Genomic DNA, 20,801 nt, shown 5'->3' with positions numbered 1-20,801 from the left:
CTTTGTTACCGCGAAAGGTTGCACCTACGATTTTCCGCGTATAAATTTCCATGCTTAATTAATCGCTACGATTACCTTGCTATCGAGATTCGTAGGTTTTATAATTTACAGGTTTTATCAGGGCAAATATTTGCACGTGTAGTACTACCGTTATAACTAGCTACGTGAATTATTATAAGTTGGAAATCAAGATTTCCGCGATAATGGATAAGATTAGATTTCGCTCTAGTATATTTAGTATCAAGAAAATGCGAAACGACATTCATTTGTTTCAAATTTTACGTAATATTCTTAAACGGGATGATTCATACGTAGGTAAAAGACGCTGCCTCATTCCCATAAAGCGACATATAAATACTACCTTCGATTCTACCTACGAGTCAGCCTGACACAATCTCGCAGACAACAAATCATACTCGCAAACGTACTTCGAGTCTCCGTAGTAGAGGTAAAAGCAGCGTCTGATTCACTGGCTATCAATGCCGGCAGACAGGGCGAAGCTATCGAGCTACCAGCGAATTCGCCATTTTGTCACGGTGTTGTGACTCACACCGGTGATCTACACCCCGTAAAACGCGTTAAACCGAATGTCGCGTCATTTGCGGTCGTTTCTAGGCCAGTTACGGGGAAAAAGTCGATTCCATTAGCGGTCGAGCGAACCAAATAGCAAAACGCAAAGGGTAACGCAACTTGCAATCGCTCTGACACGAGCGAAAGCGAGACTTTCCTTCGTAGAATGCTTCTTTGTAACGTACTTGAATCATAGACACCACAAAAGTCGATATTCTATGGACAAGTGATTTAGCTTGACGCAGGTGACGAAGGTGAGCTAAGCTGTAGAAAATAATGAAACTCCGTTACAGGATGATTACCCGCAAGATGAGAAAGTGTACGTACATCTAACTGTGCTTTCGAGACTATAGCGGTTATTTCGTGGTGAACAGCGTAAGAGGAAACCCAGGAATTTTATGCGACGAAAACAAGCGAAGATAATAAATTGGAGGAGAAAATATGCGTTTGAGAAAACGCTATTCGATTAGCCGCAGAAAAGTAATTCTGTGCTTCCGATGTTACATTCTGTTTTGCTACTTCGATAATTCTAAACGTCGTTAAAACGAAGGAAAGTTACCACGAGAAGTCGTAGACGGTTTTACCCGTCAACGTAAACCAAGTAAACACGACGTGTAACGTTACCTTCTAATCACCGCCGTGTTTCCCGTTCGATCGTACGGGAAATCGATTTTCCCCGTGACAACCGCTCCTGGCTGTGCTCATTGTGATCCTGTGATCTGGAGCACTTTTAGCAGCGGTGAACGGCCAAGTAACGCTCGTTAGGAGGGTATCGGACGACGTAAACCGACGCATAAATTCCAATTTATCCTGCAGACCAGACGGTACACATCTGACGCTGTTGCACGCCGCGTCGTGTCGAATACCATAAATCGATTTCAGGATACATTTGCATCGGGCCGATAGCCCCGTTATCGCGTCTACGTATCTTCTAGCCCACGGTGACCAGTCGAAAGAAGCGTATTGTCAGTTCTACATCGCCTGCTACCGGTGGAATCGAGTCCGTTGCAAGTAGCTTAAAAATTGAACTGTAAAGTTTCCAACGCCTCGCTTTGAAGAAAACACGCGTATTTTCAAGTAAACACGAACCTAGATAAGTTGCAGCTCTTTATAACAGTATTTTGATGTTTTTTTACTAGTTGTATTCGCGAATACGCGCCGAATTCGATTCCATCGCTAGACCGATTGCTATCGGCTATTTGCCAGCTGAACCATCGTGCGAGCTATCGCGAGAAAAGCGTACGGTGAACGGTGATGAATATAGGGAAAAAAGCAAAAGAAGACTGGTCGATTGAAATGGACGGCCGAATAACAAAATATACAGTTGTTATGGCTACGATGGAGAAAGAAATCACGTTTATAAACGGTCGCGATACATCCACGTAACACGCGTCCCCTCAACGTCGCACGTGCTACTACGTCGCTGGCCGATGCGAATTTGATTACGACAGAAATTGATGGCCGCTGATATAACCAGCGTGAAATATGAATATGCCGAAGCTTATAAGATCGTTCGCGAGCGTACAAAGTAAATGTAAGTTTGAAGCGGTCCTTCTCGCGTCGCGTCGCTCAGAAATGCCGCTATATCCGCTAGATGGAAAATTCGTGGAGATATTGGCGCGGTTCGTTTTTAAGATTTCAAGAATTCTTCCTGTTTTCTTATTTTCTTGTTACTTATTTATTTACCTTTTCACTTTTCTTCTTTTCCATTTCTGACAAAAATTAGACAAGACCTGCAACCGGAGTGGAACGGTAAAATTTTCAACTGCGCCCGGGTGAGTTTAACCCAAGAAATTCTTCGGTTTAATGGACAAATTCCTGAGAGAAATTCCGCTTAAAAAGTTAAAGCGACGATAGACATTTTTAACATATCCTGTTTAGACGGTTCTTGTCTTGTCATTCTTTTTTCTCGATTCTACGAACATTTTTCGAACTTCCGTTCGCTTGTACTATCGCAAGACGAAATGAGATATCTTGCACTAAATTTACGCATTTTTGTAGAATTTATTACGAACGTGTTTCTAGGTAATAGATGCTGACAGCGATTAATTAAAATAGTTTTCCTCGTTATAACAAACATCTTACAATCTTTCGGATAACAAAATTCTACGGTTAGAATTACTTCACTTTTAAGGGGATTTACACATTTTTACAAGTTCTCGGTTTTAAAAGTAGAATTTTTACGGGCAAAATGATTCTTCCTTTAAGGCGATAAAGTTGTCACAACCGATTTGGCATCTTTTGCAATTCTTTTCCCAAAAGATTATATTGTATGAATGGAAGTAAGCACAAAACGAAAAGTACGATGCAGGTAACATAACGCTATAAACTAGTAATCAGTAGTAGTTTTAGTAGGAGATTATTCACAGACGTACATATTCATTACGAAAATATCTCCTTTTAAACAACTCCTTTGATCGCAATTTCTCTTTGTTGTCGTCTGAAATAAGATCCCAAACTTACTTTAACTATCTATCTCGTTTAACACTTTGACTGCCACGCCGAAATCACGTGTTTTCGCTCAGGACGCTACGGGAGTATTTTTATTATTCAAAGCATATAGTGGCAAAATAATAATAAATTGATGATGTAAGACAACATTCTTCCCCAATGAACCGTTTATCTTATTGGTGGTCACGGGTGACCACCGCGATGCCTTGCTAACAGTTGATAGCGACGTATTATAACAAGGCTTCGTTTATTTCAACAAACCATCCGCATTCGTTATTTTATTGTAAGCAAAACGTGCAGAATATATTGTTGAAACGTGTAGAAGATATTAGGCTGAAATGGTAAAGGTCCGCAAAAAAATTATGTTTGTGATAAACCAATGGTAGTGGTAGATTACAACAGAGGAAAATATGCTGTAGATTGATCAGATCAAATGATAGCATATTCTACACCACATGGAAGAACCCTCAAGTGGTATATAAAATTAACTTTAGAGTTATTGTTAAATACATCAATTTCAAACGCGATGATACTCTCTAAACAAGCAACAAAAACAAAGATCAAGGTATCTGATTTTAGAATGGTACTCGTAATGCACCTTACACAGTGCCATTCACCAGAGCCGTCAAATAAACTTATTCGACAAAAATTGCGACACGAAATGCAGAAGAAAGAAGGGCAAGCGTAAATGGCAGGAAAATTTTGCAGAGAGTGTTATAAAAAAAATGTCAAACAGGATCAAAAATTGCTAAGAATCGGACCAAAAAGTGACCACCTATTGTCCAGATAGTATCGATGAGCCACATTTATGTTTAAAGTGTTTTAACACAGTGCACCGTTAGATGCAAGATTTGTTCTCATTTTTTTTTATCGATGTTCTAATAAAAATGTTTAATTGTTCAATGGGCCACTTTTTATTTCAAAGTATCTTCTATTTATCGATTATATTCAAAATACCCTAACTGTCAATTTTCATACAATTTTTACAATTGTAAGAAGTTCATGCGCTCCGTTCACCAATGACCAACGTGGCAGTTAAAGTGTTAATTGACAGCACTCGATAAAAAATTAAAAGGAAATTTGACCAACTATATTTCGCTATTAACCTTCACGAACGACAAAGTATACCATCCACACGAATTTGCCAACATTTTTCCTCGAAATTCCAATTACGAGTCTCTCGACTGCTCGGCGTAACATGATCTACGAAGCCCGAACCATACCGCATTCATAACTGTATTCACAATCGTACGGTTACGCGGCAAAGGCGTTGAAAATTCCTCTCTAGGAAGCGTGTTTCATCCGGTGAGCGAAACTTCTCCGTCGAGACCTCTTGGAGAGGAGAGGCTGTGAAACCGATCAAGGAGCGTGGCGAGCCAATTCTCACGGATAGCTCTCTTCCCCGGCATTTTAGCCCCGGTGTAAACGCGAAAAACCGGCGAATTTAACCGTGCCATGGCTAAGTAAGCGAGCTACCGTCACGCTCGTTGAACGAGGAAAACTCCTACACGATTCATGTGGCTGTGTACCGTGTAACTTTCCAACAATCCAGCTTCCAGTCAAAATGCCTTGGCAAACGTCGAATCGAGTACCACTTAACCCTTTCGAGACTGGCGGCATAATTACGTGTAAAAGGTAGCTTTTAGTAAGATTTTTTTTATAACTTTTCCTAACAACGTCGAGACCTTTCGAGTTATACACAGTATGTTCGATTTAACCCTCTGCCGGGGTTTCTATGCTACACGTTACTATTTTTCTAATCAAAAGTACTATTGGAGAACGCGTAATATAAAAAAGCAGAAGGAGGTCGCTTCTATAGAAGGAACCTTTAATCCTGTGCGAAATAAAGATTTATTCCAATGTTTGTACAGCCGAAGAAACCGCCAAAATATAAAAAAATCGAATTGCATCCATTCGACGAGTCCCTTCGAACGCATTATAATTCGTTTTAGATAAAACGTTTTTTCGTATAATCAATAGGTAACGAGTTGTTCTAGATAATAATAGTTTTGATTGACTTACCCTGTATACCAGAGGGACCTAATTCCTCTAACGAATAAAACTTACATTTTTGCAGTTCAGTAAATTGACATATAGCATTTTTGATATTATCTCCGTAGGAAAATTTGTTTATCGGTTAAAAACGTCGAAGTGCTGTAGAGAGACCATAATTCGATTGCGCAATATCTAGTGAATATGGAGGTTGTGCGATGACACTTTCCAATCTAATTCAACTAACTTTTTCGGCCTGACCTTCGCAAAGTGCGTTATCGCGCTATAGAATTACGTATTTATTCTTTTTCAGCGAAAAGACGATAGGCCCTTTTATTTTATCTTTTATCTAGCCATCCTCGATTAATCGTCGTACGGATAGATCTCCTGTTAATGCGTTTTTAGTATATCATACCGTTCTACCAAATTGAAAGCGTTAGTTGTTTCTTTCGTTTAAATTCTGCTTAGAAACTAACGTTTCTCGTTTCTTACGAGAACCTACGAATCTCACAGAGACTCGTCGTATTAAGTAATCGCTGCTATCAGGATTGCCAATCCTTTGATAGAAAATAAGAAAGAGAGAGAAAAAAAAAAGAAAAAAGAAAGGAACCAATCAGCGTGAATTCATTGAAAAAAAAAAAAGAAAACGGAAAAATAGAAATTCAAGCGAGAACGACAAGTTTACATTAGAGACGCGTCGATAACGTTTGATAATCTCGCGAGAGATCGAGCTTTAAATGTCTCAACTCAATTAAGGAGAGTTTGCGTTAACGGGAATTACCTTGCTCGTAGCCGCAGCCCTTGTGTCTGCCGTTCATAATGTCCTGGAAGAGGGTTTTGTCAGCATCGCTGTCGTGCAGCTTAGTCGACACGGCCACACACAGATTCTTCGTAGCGTCCCAAGCACAATGTGGATCCTGAAGTGCAACGCAAGACGCGCAGGTGACCGCCGCTGCCGCGTCGCAATGATGCAGTGGTACCGCACGAATTTCGGAGTCAGCAAACACGACCAACTTGCTCGCCTCGCCGGCCAGGTGGACCACCAACAGATCCTTGATCGCTTGTCCTGAACGTGAACGGAATTGGACGCTTTAATTCTCGTGTAGGGATTAAGCACGAAGGGATATCGGCTCGTCGTTCGGAAGAAAACGTGTTTGCTGCGGTTCGTGCGACGTAATCGGTCAACGTTTCACCAATGTTGGAAATTTGATCAACGAAGATTACTCGAATAAAAAGACTACTTTAATATTAATTAAAATTATTATGTTCTTCGTAATACGTATTATTAGGATTTTTGTACATGGTAATTCAACGGATTGATTAAATTCTTTGGCTTAGAATTTGAACATAGATAATGTGATTTCCATAATTGGATCGATGCTTATCGGATGTGGAACGATCGAACGTTGAATTTCACGAGGCTTCGAGCGTTTCATTTGCAGGGAAAAAATGCGTGGAGATTTTCGAGGACCGCTTACCGTACTTGAGTACTTGAACATCGCTGACGATGACCTGGCTAACGTTGTTCAGAGAATCCGGCGCTCGAGTATTGAGCGCTTTGAGAACTCGGCCGTCGTCTACGAATAATTATGAAATTATCATAATTAAATGCCGTACGAGTGCTTTTGTTCGCCGTGCTGCACAATTGCGGTAACTCACCTGTTCCGACGTACAGGATATCGTAGGCTTTGCCATCCAACGCCTTCACTTGAGGATCCACGGCGACTTTGGTAAATCTGTAACTGAAATACGACATTTTGGTTTGATCGTCGCTCTTTCAAATTACATTCCAACATCGTACTCTTATAATTGGTATCATTTTCGACACTCCAAATAATTGGAAACTCTACGAGATTACGTCAGCTGTGACTGTACCGGAAATTAATGTTGAACAAGTTGCGTTGCCATTTTGTATAATTCCATTCATTTAGCAATCTTGCTTGTTATAGTAAGTTGTTACGAAGCAATGTTTGACTTGAACATAAAGTTAGTTGCTGTCTAGTTCGCTTTCCGACTGCTGCTACTACTACTACTACTACTACTACTACTACTACCACTACTGCTATTAACAAGTGTTTCGATAAAGCGGCTATCAAGCAAAGATGTGTTCAAATATTCAGAACATATTCACGGAAATAATAAAGTCTATTCGTCTTCTATTCATAAGATGACTTGAGCAACTTGAAGAACCAAGGAAAATATATAATCCCATTAAAAAAGTAAAATGTATTTACGCAGAAAAATCCTATTACAACATAACACCGCTTGGAATCACAAACAAAGAAATGACGAATAACGAGTAGCAAGTACTTACTTGAAGCTGACTTTAGTTATCACAGGTAATGCAAAGAAGGATTGGACCGCATCGTCCATGAGGGGGTGCGCTTTGACGAAATTTACGGTCACGTCTGGAAGTGTCCTGGAGTCGTTTACGCATGCACCGGGTCTAGGCTCGGGCACCTTTTCCGGAAGTACTCGCAACCAGTTGCTGTTTATGGTTTCTTGTTCTTTGAACGCACCCTGGAAGACTTCGAGGACGTTCTTCATGGAGAAAGCGCAGACGGCCGAACCGCCGATCGAATTCACGGGGGTTGTGAACACCCCATAAACCAAACGGGCACGCTCGCCGGCGTAAACTCCTTCCGTGACGTCGCTCGTTGACTCTGAAATAATTGTAAATCGCTCGATAAACCGCTCGTCCTCTACATACCGCGCTTTTCTTTGCTTCATTTCACGCGTGGCTCACGGGCATCGATTTTCGACCATTACCACTTTTTCCATCGATTTAGTCATGTTTCTTATTCCAATTGGTTGCTTTTGTAGCTATGTAATTTTTCTTTCGCTGCTTCTCTTTTAATTAAATATCGAATTGACATTTTTCAATTTTGACAAACGTGTTTTTTCTTTTTGCAAGTTTCTCTGTGAGGAAAGAGTCGCGCGAGTATCTTACGGTATGGCGAAAATGAATATTTCTAGAATTCTTTGCGTTACTATACGTTGTATTACAAACGTATTCAATCAAAGTTTCTTATTCCGTATAAAACAATATTATTACAATTAGCTTTACTTTGTGTAACGATGTTATCAAGTAAAATTGCCAGTTTCAATAGTTTATTTAAAGCAACAGTATCACAAAATCAGCCCCTTTTTAAAAACGTAACAAATTTCCTTGAAACTTTCCCTAACATTGTTCCCTCTAATATTAACAATTTATTACGCAACATACGAAAACCTGTAGTTACATAATTCTATTACACGTTTTAGAAGAGTTCAACGTTCGAAGCACTTCGAGTATCATAATTTAATTATTATCAGTATCTCTACTCCTCCATGTTACCGATGAAACCAACATCGCGTAATACATATATGTATGTAGATACGTATACATATATACTATACACGGTACAAGGATTAAATTCTACGTACGGCATTTTAAGAGAATTTCAATTTTCGATTAACTGGTTAGGAGGGTAGAAATTATTAATCAACGATTGCTACACGCAGTATACGCACGGTACCGTACTCCATTAATGCGATACCATCGTTAAGTGATAATAACAATTTTGTGTCGGTTTGTCCATAACGCGCATTATAAAATTAGTATCCTTATAAAACTAACAGTTGAAGTGGGTGGTACCTGCGAGAAATTGTAATTTCCTGGCTGCTAATAAGGTGTTAATATTAATTTGAACAGCGACCTCTTGCATAATGGGGTGAATGACGTTACGCCATAGCGTAATATCAATTATGCTAACTCGTGTGTGTATATGTAGGAAAACATGTCCTTTTCGAGGCTGCTCCACTCCCCACGTAAAATGTTAATATAACATTTTCACGTATTCGATTTAATTGAAAACCACTCGCTAATACGTCGTTGGTTAATGTATTACGAACGATATAGATCATTTCATCGTTCATGTTCAGTGTCATCGTTGCAACATTGAAAATTACTAATTTACATTAACGCGATAGTTCTTGTTAATTAAACGGACACGAGATTACAACGGCCGTATGTTTGTCCCTGTGAATTAGTTTGCAATTTTCAGGGAAAACTAAAATCACGAATTACCGAAGATCACTGTACTTCACCTGAATACTATGATATTACACGTAACAAGATGTATCATTTTGCGTCTTCTAAAGCAATTTTATAACTTTTTGCAATTTTACAGCAATTTTACAATTTGATACGTTGTCAGTTAATCCTATTCAACTTCTACTCTCTCTTATTTATCTACTTGTGCGTTTAAACATTACGCTATTCTTACGTAAACCATCCTGCTCTGCAAAAATTCTGTTACTTTGGTATAACATTGTGCTGTTATACCACTTTGTAGCCATAATTTCCTCTACTTGAACTTGCAAAGGCCAAAACGGATAAGGAAAAGAAATTGAAGGAAAGAACGAACGAACGAACGAACGAATGAATGAAGGAAGGAAGGAAGGAAGGAAGGAAGGAAAGAGGCAAGAAGTATGAAAAAGAATCGATGTCAAGTGGAAAAGAGCAATCGTTGCAAAACATAGGATCGAGTATGACGTTAAAGAGGTTCGTCTAACGAGTTACCCTCACAGCCCGCTTGCATAGACAAAAATAAGGATCGGTCTCACAAAGAGCTCTTGAGTCATCTTAAATTCAAATTTGCCCTTAATGCATAGTTCGTGTGACACGAGCCGTGCCTTGATGTTAGCCTTTAAATCACGGACGTTTCGAATCGCTGCGCTGGTACACCAGTAGCCGATGATGGCCATTAATATTAAAAATTCCCCGGGAACAATAACGTTAAAGAACCGTAATCCAAGCGAGCAAAGACTGAATGGAAGTCGGTTGAAAGGAAACGTAGCGAAAGTTTTCTGTCACTTGCTCGTTAATTCCGCACGAGCGAGGCTAAAAACCATTAATGCGGCCATTCTTTGGGGGGCATTAGCACGAAGAAAGGGTAATTCGTGTTCGATAAAACATTGAATAAAACGCCGAACTGACGTCTCCCAGTTACGATATGCTGGAAAACTCCCAAGGTGCTAGCTTCCAGAAATGACCAACATTTTATTGTTTTTTTTTTTTATTGTAGGTATATCGATTCGAAAATCAACTTGTTATCAGATAATGATATTATCGTTTAGCTATATAATTAATAGATCACCAAGCATTGTCGTGCTTATTGGTACAAACACGTTAAGATAGTCGGAGGTATAGGCAGGTATAGGTATGATATTACTTTTGTGTAATTAAATTTTCTCGAGAATTAAGTTTCTTATGTTTCGTATAGCAAGTTCGACTAATTCGAAATAATTTTACGTGAATTTTAATACGATTTTTAGCGAAGAACTATCCACGTTTTACGGGAAATCGAGTTTAGTTTATCAGAGTTAAAAGTTTAGTTTCCTTTGCTCTTCTGGCGCTCGACTCATTCTTGTGCAACAGTTATCACTCGTTGGCCACCATGTTTACAAATTTCTCAATTTTTGCTGCACTGGATTTACGAGTTTATTACTCGCAGTAAACTTCGCCGGGAACTAAGCTAATTTCGCTAGAAAGTTACCGCTAAAGGCCAGTGTCCCAGTTTCTATCAGCTTAAGAAATCACCTCGATGGAAACTCGGAATGACTTCGTCAAACTAATAAGGAATTTTCAAAAAACGTGTAATATTTGTTTTTCTCTCTCTCTCTCTCTCTTTATGATAAATGTTAACTTACGCATATTTCTTACAAGATTAATCAAACGCTAAGTACCAGACTTTAGATAGCTACAATTTTTAATCGTTTTCTATTATTCCCTTTTTACGAGTTTCGGCACGGTACACCATGAAATGCTAACACATGTCGGAACGCACTAGCAAATTACTTTTGAAATTCGACGATTCTCGTAATCTCCCGAATATTTTGGAAGCAGAAGCCGGAAGCGTTTTATGTGTCGATATTTTATATAATAAACTCAATATTCCACGTGTAAGTTAATTTGAAAGCTTATTTTTTACGAATATACACCTATATTATCGTGAATATTATTATCGAGTAAAATCTAATCGATGAAAAGATACATAAATTCTTGGAATTCTAAGCTTGGAAAAACGTAAGGGAAATCACGACAACGGATAGTCACATTTAACAGGACGAAACGTCCACAAGTGCTCTCCGTGGTGCGATGAATTCAAAAGTGAATTTTGCGAGAAGGTGCGAAATGTAAAACGGTTTTCCACTGCTGAAAGAACTCGTCATGCCGTACACGTTAAGCGGAATCATGTAATTACAAATTCACCGACGGAAATTCGGGAAAAGCAGAAGCTGGAAGGATGATCAACGGGCCGAAAACGCAGCCGACTTCGAGAATGCAAATTGTTGTTCGTTTCTTGTCAAAGCGGCAAGCACCTCGCTTTCAAAGTTGCGCGCTTACGGAAGCAGTTTTTAGTAAATACACTGCTAGCCTTAATAAAGCTCCGCATCCTTGATCACGAAAACACTCGACCAGCTGAATAGACCAACTAAGTTGAGGCTGCGTCAGTGTTACCAGGTTTAGCCTCTTTAAAAGGTTCGGTTAATTGTTTTCGTTTTTTATAGGGTCCGGATTTTAAAGAACGATGCTAACCCAGCGCTTCTATTTTTATTTAGTCACCGACTGATGGTATAGGTCGATGAATTTTAATTAATTCATTGTTCCGCTATTATATAAGTAGCTTGAATAGAGGAGGTAAGTACGAAGTAAGTATGAAGATACCTACAAAAAGCGTTTTCCAGTTGCTTTTAAACTGATTTCAAATTATTTAAAAAGTTTGCACGATATTTCAGCGTTTACTTGAATTCGCGTTCGACGAATACACGTTACAAACGCTCGTTCGGCGTTTTAATTTATATTCTACGTAATCCTTTAAAAATTGAAAAGTTCTTTGTAATCCATGTACAGGTGCCACTATATAGGATTTTATTGTACACATTTATTGCGTTTAAAATCAAAAGTTGTTCGTAGTAAGCGGCACGGAATGAAAAATGGTATTGTTTTTACTTTCTAAGGTTTCGATTAGCAACATCGAAAAATTATAATGAGCATTTTCTAAGCGAATATATGTACTAAAAAATATACTGCTAAAGTGTAGAAAAATCTGCAAATTGTTGGAGAGATGTTCGTTTCTCTTGGATATTTAAAAGCAAAGCTAAAATGGAAGCATAAAATTGTATACGTATTCTTTGCGAAATCCATTAACGTGCAGGGAATAATGATTTCTGTTTAACAAAGATACGAATAAAGCTACTGGATATTAAAACTGTTTGTTGATAAACGCATGGTACGCGAATACCAGTTGGATGAAACTTTTCAATTTTCATCTGTGACGAAAAATCGAACGGAATGAATATACTAAACCAACAAAATGAAACCAACTCGTACGTTTCCGCAATATCGTATAACGTTCGAAGCGCAAATCATTTTACAGGGAAAGCGAACGATCTGAAACAAAGATTTGTTCGCGATTATGTTTATTTCACTTTTACAGATCTAATATTTTACGCGACGAGAAGTCACTTTTCCTACTAGTTGAAAAACAAGCACTTTCTCGAGATTCGACGTAGGTAGCGATGCAAGAGGAAAACTTGTCGTAAACTCTGATCAGTATGTGTTTCCTTTCCGAATTTCAGTCTAAGTTCTTTTCGAAATATGTTTTCCAAGTCGGTGCTTTCTAAACGTCCACGTGAGTTTCCGTTCCAATGTTACGTAACAAAATGTTTTTACTCCGACCCAATGGCCCATGTTAAAACTCTTCGCCAATACATCGGAGGCGAATATACACGAGCAACCGTGCTACTTCGGAAATCTTCTTCTGCATTCGACAAACTTTCCACGAAGCCGATCAAACATGTATGTCACTCATCTATAGAACATATTTTCTTTCGGACCTTCTTTCGCTCGTAACGCTGAATAAGTTCGTTTAACCGAGATGCAAATGTGTCTTTTTCAATTATCGGGAAGACATTTTTATCTTAATTCATACGATCCTCCGATAATCTTTAATATGATAATACGACGAACTATGACTAATTTAGGTACTTTAATCGAATGGATACTACGCGCCAATAATGTTCGTGTATTCACCGATCTTTTTTTATCAGTCGCCTCACTTTCTTAACACGTTCAGACCGGCGTGCGCCACCGGTGGCTCACGCTTGAATGTTCCATCGAACGGTGCGTATCAGTCAAAATGTAGTTCGTTTAGTGACCAGAACAAATGGCCATACAGTTGAACATTTAAATAAATTTAACGTACATTAATTGAAGAAAGTAGGATTTATTTAAAACAATAACCATTCAATGTTATAAATTTATTACAAGTACGAATACGAGCACAGGAATAAAATAGCAGCGCCAGCGTGAACGTATTAAGCCAACTCGTACTTTGTTTTAGATTCTTATCTGTTCCATCTCACTGCTTTATTTATCACTCTGTATCTCACACACGTACAATGTTTTTTACTAATGGATTTTTCCCACCAATAAACAAATAAATAAATAAATAAATAAATTAACGAAGTAAATAATTTTTGGAAACATGTATCTCACTGTTTCGATCGGAAACGTAAAATGTTTTATATTTGGAACGAATGTATTTCATTAGAAATTATTTTATACTTTCGGCTATACGCCGAGATTCAGTTTCGTTAAACTGCTACACAGTGTTACTGTGCAATTGCAATTACACAGTGCAATGCACGAAATTACGAAAATTCTTCCCGCTTTTAGACCGAGAAGTTGAATATATTTTAAAAATGATTAGCTTGCGAAATGCACCGATTGATGAATTTACTTGATTATATGTAAGCAAATTTAACGAAGCCCCGAAATATTGTACGATATAATAATGTTGCTATTATATATATTATGCATATGCAAGTATGGTATTATACTAATAGAATATTAATAGAATATCCGTAATTATATCATTATTAAAACGTTAATCTTTCGATTATTTACGAGTATTTTGAAAATTCGTTTTACAATTATCATGGTTATTCGCTGAAAATTCTAGTTGTGAGTGTGTAAAAATAATCTTCGGCTTTTCGTCGTACGATAAATCTGTACGTGAAAGTTTGCCTGGTATTGGGATGCGGTATTTGCAAAGGAACGATGTGTGTATGAGCCGGTTAGTACTTACTTTAAATAAGCCACGCGGATGAACGTGTGGCGTACGATCGTGAAAACATTGGCGAACAACGAGAGAATCGGCTGGGAACGTCGAAGGGGCGAGAGAACGTGGCTTTGTCCTTGTTGCTCGTCTCTCGTCCATTACCCTTCTTAAGTTTAAAAGTCGAATAAGCCAACCAACTTCCGCTTACGTTCCTCTCTTCGGAAAAGCACGCGTGAAAGTGGAAACTCGGCTACGTTGGCGAAAAACTTTTCGTCGGCGAATTATTCTTTCCCTTAAAATACGATAGGTGATATTTTTTCGGTCGTTCGATTTTAGTCAGAGACAAAGCATGGTCGAAGGAAGTTTGTCAAATTCACATTCTTTCGGTTATCGATGAGGATTCTAGCGAGATCATTGGCGAAACGAGTAATCCCCTCGCTTTTTCTTTCCTTTTGAAAGGCAGTCAGAGGCCGAGGCTGATGGAAAAGCAATTTAAGAATTCGTACACTCGTCCCAGTTCAGTGCCAACGTACCGTTTTAATATTTGTCGACAGGGCAATTCTCAGTCGTACAAGATGATCGCAAATATTATCGATTATTGTATAAGAAAACAATGTGGTCACCTATATTGATTTAGTTAATTAAAGCTTCGTGTCACTTGAGCTATTAACACTTTTACTGTCACGTCGAAATCACGTGTTTTCGCTTAGGACGCCACGGGAGTATTTTTATTATTCAAAGCATATAATGGCAAAATAATAATAAATTGATGATGTAAGGTCGTTTATCTTATTGGTGGTTACAGGTGACCACCGTGGCGCCTTGGTAACAGTTGATAGCGACGTATTATAACAAGGCTTCGTTTATTTCAACAAAATATTCGCATTCGTTATTTTATTGTAAGCAAAACGTGCAGAATATATTGTTGAAACGTGTAGAAGATATTAGGCTGAAATGGTAGAGGTCCGCAAAAAAAATTATGTTTGTGATAAACCAATGGTAGTGGTAGATTACAACAGAGGAAAATATGCTCTGGATTGATCAGATCAAATGATAGCATATTCTACACCACATAGAAGAACCCTCAAATGATATATAAAATTAGCTTTAGAGTTATTGTTAAATACATCAATTTCAAACGCGATGATACTCTCTAAACAAGCAACAAAAACAAAGATCAAGGTATCTGATTTTAGAATGGCACTCGTAATGCACCTTACACAGTTCCATTCACCGGAACCGTAAAATATACTTATTCGACAAAAATTGCGACACGAAATGCAGAAGAAAGAAGGGCAAGCGTAAATGGCAGGAAAATTTTGCAGAGAGTGTCATAAAAAAATGTCAAACAGTTAGGATCAAAAATTGCTAAGAATCGGACCAAAAAGTGACCACCTATTGTCCAGATTGTATCGATGAGCCATATTTATGTTTAAAGTGTTTTAACACAGTGCACCGTTAAATGCAAGATTTGTTCTCATTTTTTTTATCGATGTTCTAATAAAAATGTTTAATTGTCCAATGGGGCACTTTTCATTTCAAAGTATCTTCTATTTATCGGTTATATTCAAAATACCCTAACTGTCAATTTTCATACAGTTTTTACAATTGTAAGAAGTTCATGCGCTCCGTTCACCAATGACCACCGTGGCGTCACAGGAGAAACCGTGACCGGTCGTATATGCCCAACGTGGCAGTCAAAGTGTTAAGCAAAGCCCTAAGAAATAGCTACGTATATTACGTTATGTGTCGTAAATCTAATCAATCGAGAAATCGAGGAAAATTTGTAAAAGTGAAAATCATATCCGATATGACTCCTAAGTAGATACGCGGTCTTGGGTGACTACATCTTCATCAATTACAACGAGGCAACGACGACCGTTTAAATTCGGTCAGAGGAAAGTTTAATCGAGAGAAAATCGCTGATCCACGAACTTGCCGATCAGCGATGCTTTTCGTTAGATAAGTCCAAATGGGCGGGGGTTTCCCTTCAAGGCGTAGATAGACTTTATAGTTATGATAGTCGAGCGGACATGGTCCCGATTATTCGAGACCACGAGTAAATACAGATTTTCACTAAATTGTGGCCGCTGATAATTCATTCGGCGGGGCATACTTTATTTTGACACTTTCCGTGTCAAGTCTTTATTTCCGGATTTAAATTCGATCCTCTGTCGATTGAGGTTTTCATCGAGCATAGGAACGCGATACAATATCAACCGAACAGAATCGGTTTTATCGTATGTGAAATACATCGATGATATTTCCCTCCTTTGACACATTCGAACAGCTGTAATTTTGTGTAATTTAATACGATCGATTTCTACTTCTATCGAGCTAACTAGACGTTTCTCATCGTATGACAAAGCCGGACTTATTTCGTGCACGTCAAATTCTGGTTTCATTGACTGCAGATCTACTTGCAAAATATTTCGTTTCTTTCTTTTTGCTAGTTCAGTGCTTTTTGCTATCGCACAGCAATCAGCATCGCAAGCAAATTTCTAGTATCAAAAGTTACACTATTCGTAGTAGAATCACGGGAATATTTCAACTTGTACAAATAACACGTTTCAATTGTTTCTCGATTACTACTGAAAGTCTGACACAGTTACGTTTTTTTTTATTGAAACAACGTTGCTTTTGTAAAATATTCGACGCAAAGATACGGCAGACATAGATGAATTTGTTAGAGTTAGTTCTGCATATAAGAGGTAGTTTGCGTTGAGTTATCTTTGACCTATAATACATCACGTGCATTAAAGACGATAATTAAGTATTGATTAAGGCTGTTATGAAACGTGTCGTGATAGCATTTAATTACAGAAAGTATCGGTTAACTCAAAGTCTCTCGTGAATCACCGAGGAGCGTGTTATAGTAATAATTATCATTTTCAAGATACAACGGATCTAACATCAAGAGAACGTTACGACAGGCTGTTTTCGATTCCTAGACTCGATCTTGAAATTACTTTTAATTTTTAATCCTCGATTGCCAACACGTCCTAGGAAAAGTAAAGATTCAACAGCTTTTTTGGTGCTCGCTTAAATTCAACGATAACTGGAAATAGCTGGAGCGCGGCTAACACCATTGACAAAAAACTTTCAGCTAACAAAGGTACATATCCAAGCCGGAGATCCGGAAAATTATAGAACTTTGGTGACACGTAGAGCGTATATAAGCAAATATGCATAGACTTGTAAGTAAATTCAAGTACCCGTACAATATTTCCGAAAACTTGTTTCACTAAGAAAAGCGAATTCAACCGGTATACGTTCCATAGCAAATTTCAGTTTTTCATTGAAAGGATTTCCACTATTGTTCCAAATTCAACAGGAACAGTCGAGGAACAAAGATACGAATGGTAGCTGTAACCGATCGAACGTGAAAGAAATTCTACAAATTCTCGCGCAAAATACACGAGTCTCGAATGATTATACCGATGTTCAATTGGAAAAGACGCGTAAAAATTTATAGCGATTTATTTATTTGTCAGAAATATTTCAAACTTTCGAACAGACTTTTAGGAATAAAATATTTGTGATTGGATTTGTAATTAGAATCGTATAAACACACAAGAATCGAATATTAAGGTGAATCGAAAGTGGTCTGTTCCTTTCGAAACGAGGAAATTCCACCTTCTTTCTGATATAATGACGAGGACGAGAATCGCGCACCGACAGACTGAGTAGCTGGTTTTCGCGGTGAAACAAAAATCGATGGTATATGCCTGAGGCAGGCTTTTTAATCACGATATACGCCGTAAAGGATCGCCGATACCGTTATTTGTTCTACGCGTTTTCAAAGGAAAACTGATTAATTCCAACGAGTGCGAGCGCGTGGCATTCACGCGTTAATACGTTATAAAAGTACGAGTTTGTTGGAGGAACTAGATGAGCTTTTCGAAACTGAGCTGCGAGACAAACTACATATTTGAAGATCGTTTAGTACATTTTTGATTATTTTAACGAGTTGCAGGAAAAGTCAGCCGTTTTCGGTTACCTTCGTTTCGCGTTTACGTCCGATCGTGAAATATTGTGACCCGCGTGTAATGGGACATCGTGGAAAGAATCGCGATATAGCTTTAATTAATCGCGTGTTTTCCTTTCCGCGATGTATCTGTTTTCGAGTTTTCAAGTTACCATTACTTGTATCAACGAATTTAATTTTTGCGGTACACCGCGGTAAAATTTGTTATGGTTTTCGAGTATTAAAATACCGTGGGAAGATATTGTCCCATTTAATCTTTTACCATTTGTAATCACAATTCTACAACGTAAAATATTTCTGTAAAAATATCAAATTGCCTTTGCACGTTCATTATAAAGTAACGAATATCGGCAATATAATAAAAATATGAATTCAATTGTAGAAATTAATTTCTATTTATTAGGCGTGTATCATTGCCTGTGTTATGAGAATAATTTCATATTATGAAACAAAGGAAAGCAATTCCATTAACGATGCAAATAACAATTACGTACTACGTTTCCACAAAGAACTAAATTATTCAACAAATTGGTATCATTTGTATCGTATTGTTGAATTTAATACGAAGAAATTTTTGTCCACTAAACTCGCTCGTTTTTTCCCCACAAGTAATGTCGTTAATATTCTTTCCTTACGTGTCGTGAACGTGTCGATGGCACTACAATGACGCGTGATATCCAAAGGGTTAGAGATCATTTCCATAAACTTGAAAAGAAACGCAATCCCTTATCGTCCTTTCGATTACAAGTATAATACCCTGTACGTATATCGATCGATGGCATCGAGCCATAAAATAGCGTTTCGAATTTCTACCACGATCTTCGATTTCCTTTTATACCGGCATTTCGTTAAGGACCGAAATTTTCCCAGAACATATCGAATTCTCGCGCATGGCTCCACCTCGGTACGAGTTACGATCAATAAAGAAGCAAAAGTTACAGCTACTTTGCATGCACAAGTATACTAATGATCTCTTTATTTTAGTTTACCTACGTGCCACCTACAAACCTAGTTACAGCTAGTTTCATCCGGGAACGAAAGAGGGTTGTTGTTAAGCTTTTCGTAACGGTTATCTCTGTCGAAAGTCAGTGGTACGGCACGTTTGAGCGAAGCTCGCGTTACCATCGATCTAATCGATGAAAGACAATCGTCTTCTTAGCACTTTACCGACCGATAGCCGATTAATCGGATTCTTGTCGCCGACGCTTACCGACCGACAACCTATTAATCGGCTTTTCATCTCCGACGTTTATCGACCGATAGCCTATTAATCGGCTTTTTGTCACCGGCAATCTTTCTCATTATTTGAGCTGTAATTTGTTATTTAGTACTAAGGCACCTTGCTCAGTTGCGTCAGTTGCGTTGCTTTATAAGCTCCCACAGTTTTATACCAATTTGAGAAACTGAATGACAGAAAAGAATGGTATTGGAGGGTCTAAACTGAAACAGAGCCGGCGCCGGGGAGAATCTGCGCCTGAGTTGCCGGTCGGACGTGCGTATGCTGTTGAACCGCTAGCGGTCGGTAAAGTGTTAAAATTGTATTCGCGAGGAACAGATGTACTCGTCGCATTTTTGTTAAGGAAATTCGAGGATTTGGGAATACAAATAATTGACTATATTTCCCACACAACAGTTATACAACTATATTACTCTCTGAAGAACGTCTTGCACGCACGCTGGTCGCCAACCGACTATCCTAGATTCTGCTAACATCTGGCAACAGTCTTTTGTCTCCACTAGGACCTTGACGCCCTCTGGCCCTTACACACACACTCTCATGTACAGAGTAAATGTATCACTTCCCTAACAATTTTATACGGAGATTGTTTGGCGGCGAGCGGCTATAGTCGTAGGAAGAAGAGGGTTAAATTTTGGGAAATTCTTTAGGAAGCTCGTTCGATTTATCCGAAAACCACGACACCTCGAGCCCGTTAGTTTTACGTTTCTTGGACGTACCGTGTCTCCGTGCCCCAGGAAACGTATTCTCGCGCAACTTCTCTATCCGCTCGATATGTCCCTGCGGCGCGGCGGCCCCTTGTCGTTCTCCGAGAATTTAATCTCGTATCGATTCCTCGACTTCTTGGTTTCCGGCGCTGCTAATGTCGCTGGATAATCTATTATTTCTAGCGTCACCGTTACACCACTAATCTCTTAACGACGATTAAAAATCGACGAATGGTAATTAGGCGACTGATGGATGGCTTCGGTGCATGATTGCTGCAGTTTACTGGCACTTGCAATTAGAATTGCGGGCGAAAGATCGAACCTGTTTACTTATAAACTATCTTCGAGTGCAGCGTCTGGATACCACCATTTGTGGCTACTATCGTAACGAATATCGACGACATTTAATAGTTTCCGTCGATTTTTACGTTTAAACAATCACGTTATCGAGTCATGAAACGAATGGAGTTGCGTGCAATTTGTAAATAGCAAAGATATGCAATTGATATATCTGATTAATATTAAAATAATAAACACGATCCAACTTTTCTCTGCTTATCACCAACGCTAATTTATCTACAATTTAATCGTAATTTATATGAAATCTATCCACGATTTATCTATAATAGCGGGAGAAACGGACGAACGTATGCCGGTTGACTTGTCAACCGTGTCCAGGTCTCTCTTGGCAGCTACGTTGCTATTATGCTACGAGCTAACGATAGCCAGATGTAACATTAACGAAA

General features: G+C 38.6%; 1 protein-coding gene across 2 annotated transcripts in view; it reads right to left on the bottom strand.

The window, feature by feature from the left end:
• The window catches only part of LOC117237861 (semaphorin-1A-like), a 380,261-nt gene that overhangs the window by 7,610 nt on the left and 351,850 nt on the right, over positions 1–20,801 (bottom strand). For both annotated transcript variants that reach the window (XM_033502264.1, XM_033502266.1), the window contains exons 10-13: positions 7,328–7,676; positions 6,673–6,755; positions 6,492–6,590; positions 5,795–6,079 (exon numbers count right to left, since the gene is read on the bottom strand). In XM_033502264.1, coding sequence (XP_033358155.1) covers positions 5,795–6,079; positions 6,492–6,590; positions 6,673–6,755; positions 7,328–7,676 — 816 coding nt within the window. The remainder of the gene's footprint in view (positions 1–5,794; positions 6,080–6,491; positions 6,591–6,672; positions 6,756–7,327; positions 7,677–20,801) is intronic.

Source organism: Bombus vosnesenskii, unplaced genomic scaffold (genome assembly GCF_011952255.1).
Source record: "Bombus vosnesenskii isolate JDL3184/JDL3185 unplaced genomic scaffold, Bvos_JDL3184-5_v1.1 scf7180000013403, whole genome shotgun sequence".
NCBI lineage: Eukaryota > Metazoa > Arthropoda > Insecta > Hymenoptera > Apidae > Bombus > Bombus vosnesenskii.
The sequence above is the reverse complement of the archived record's forward strand: the minus strand, read 5'-3'. Positions and strand labels throughout refer to the sequence as shown.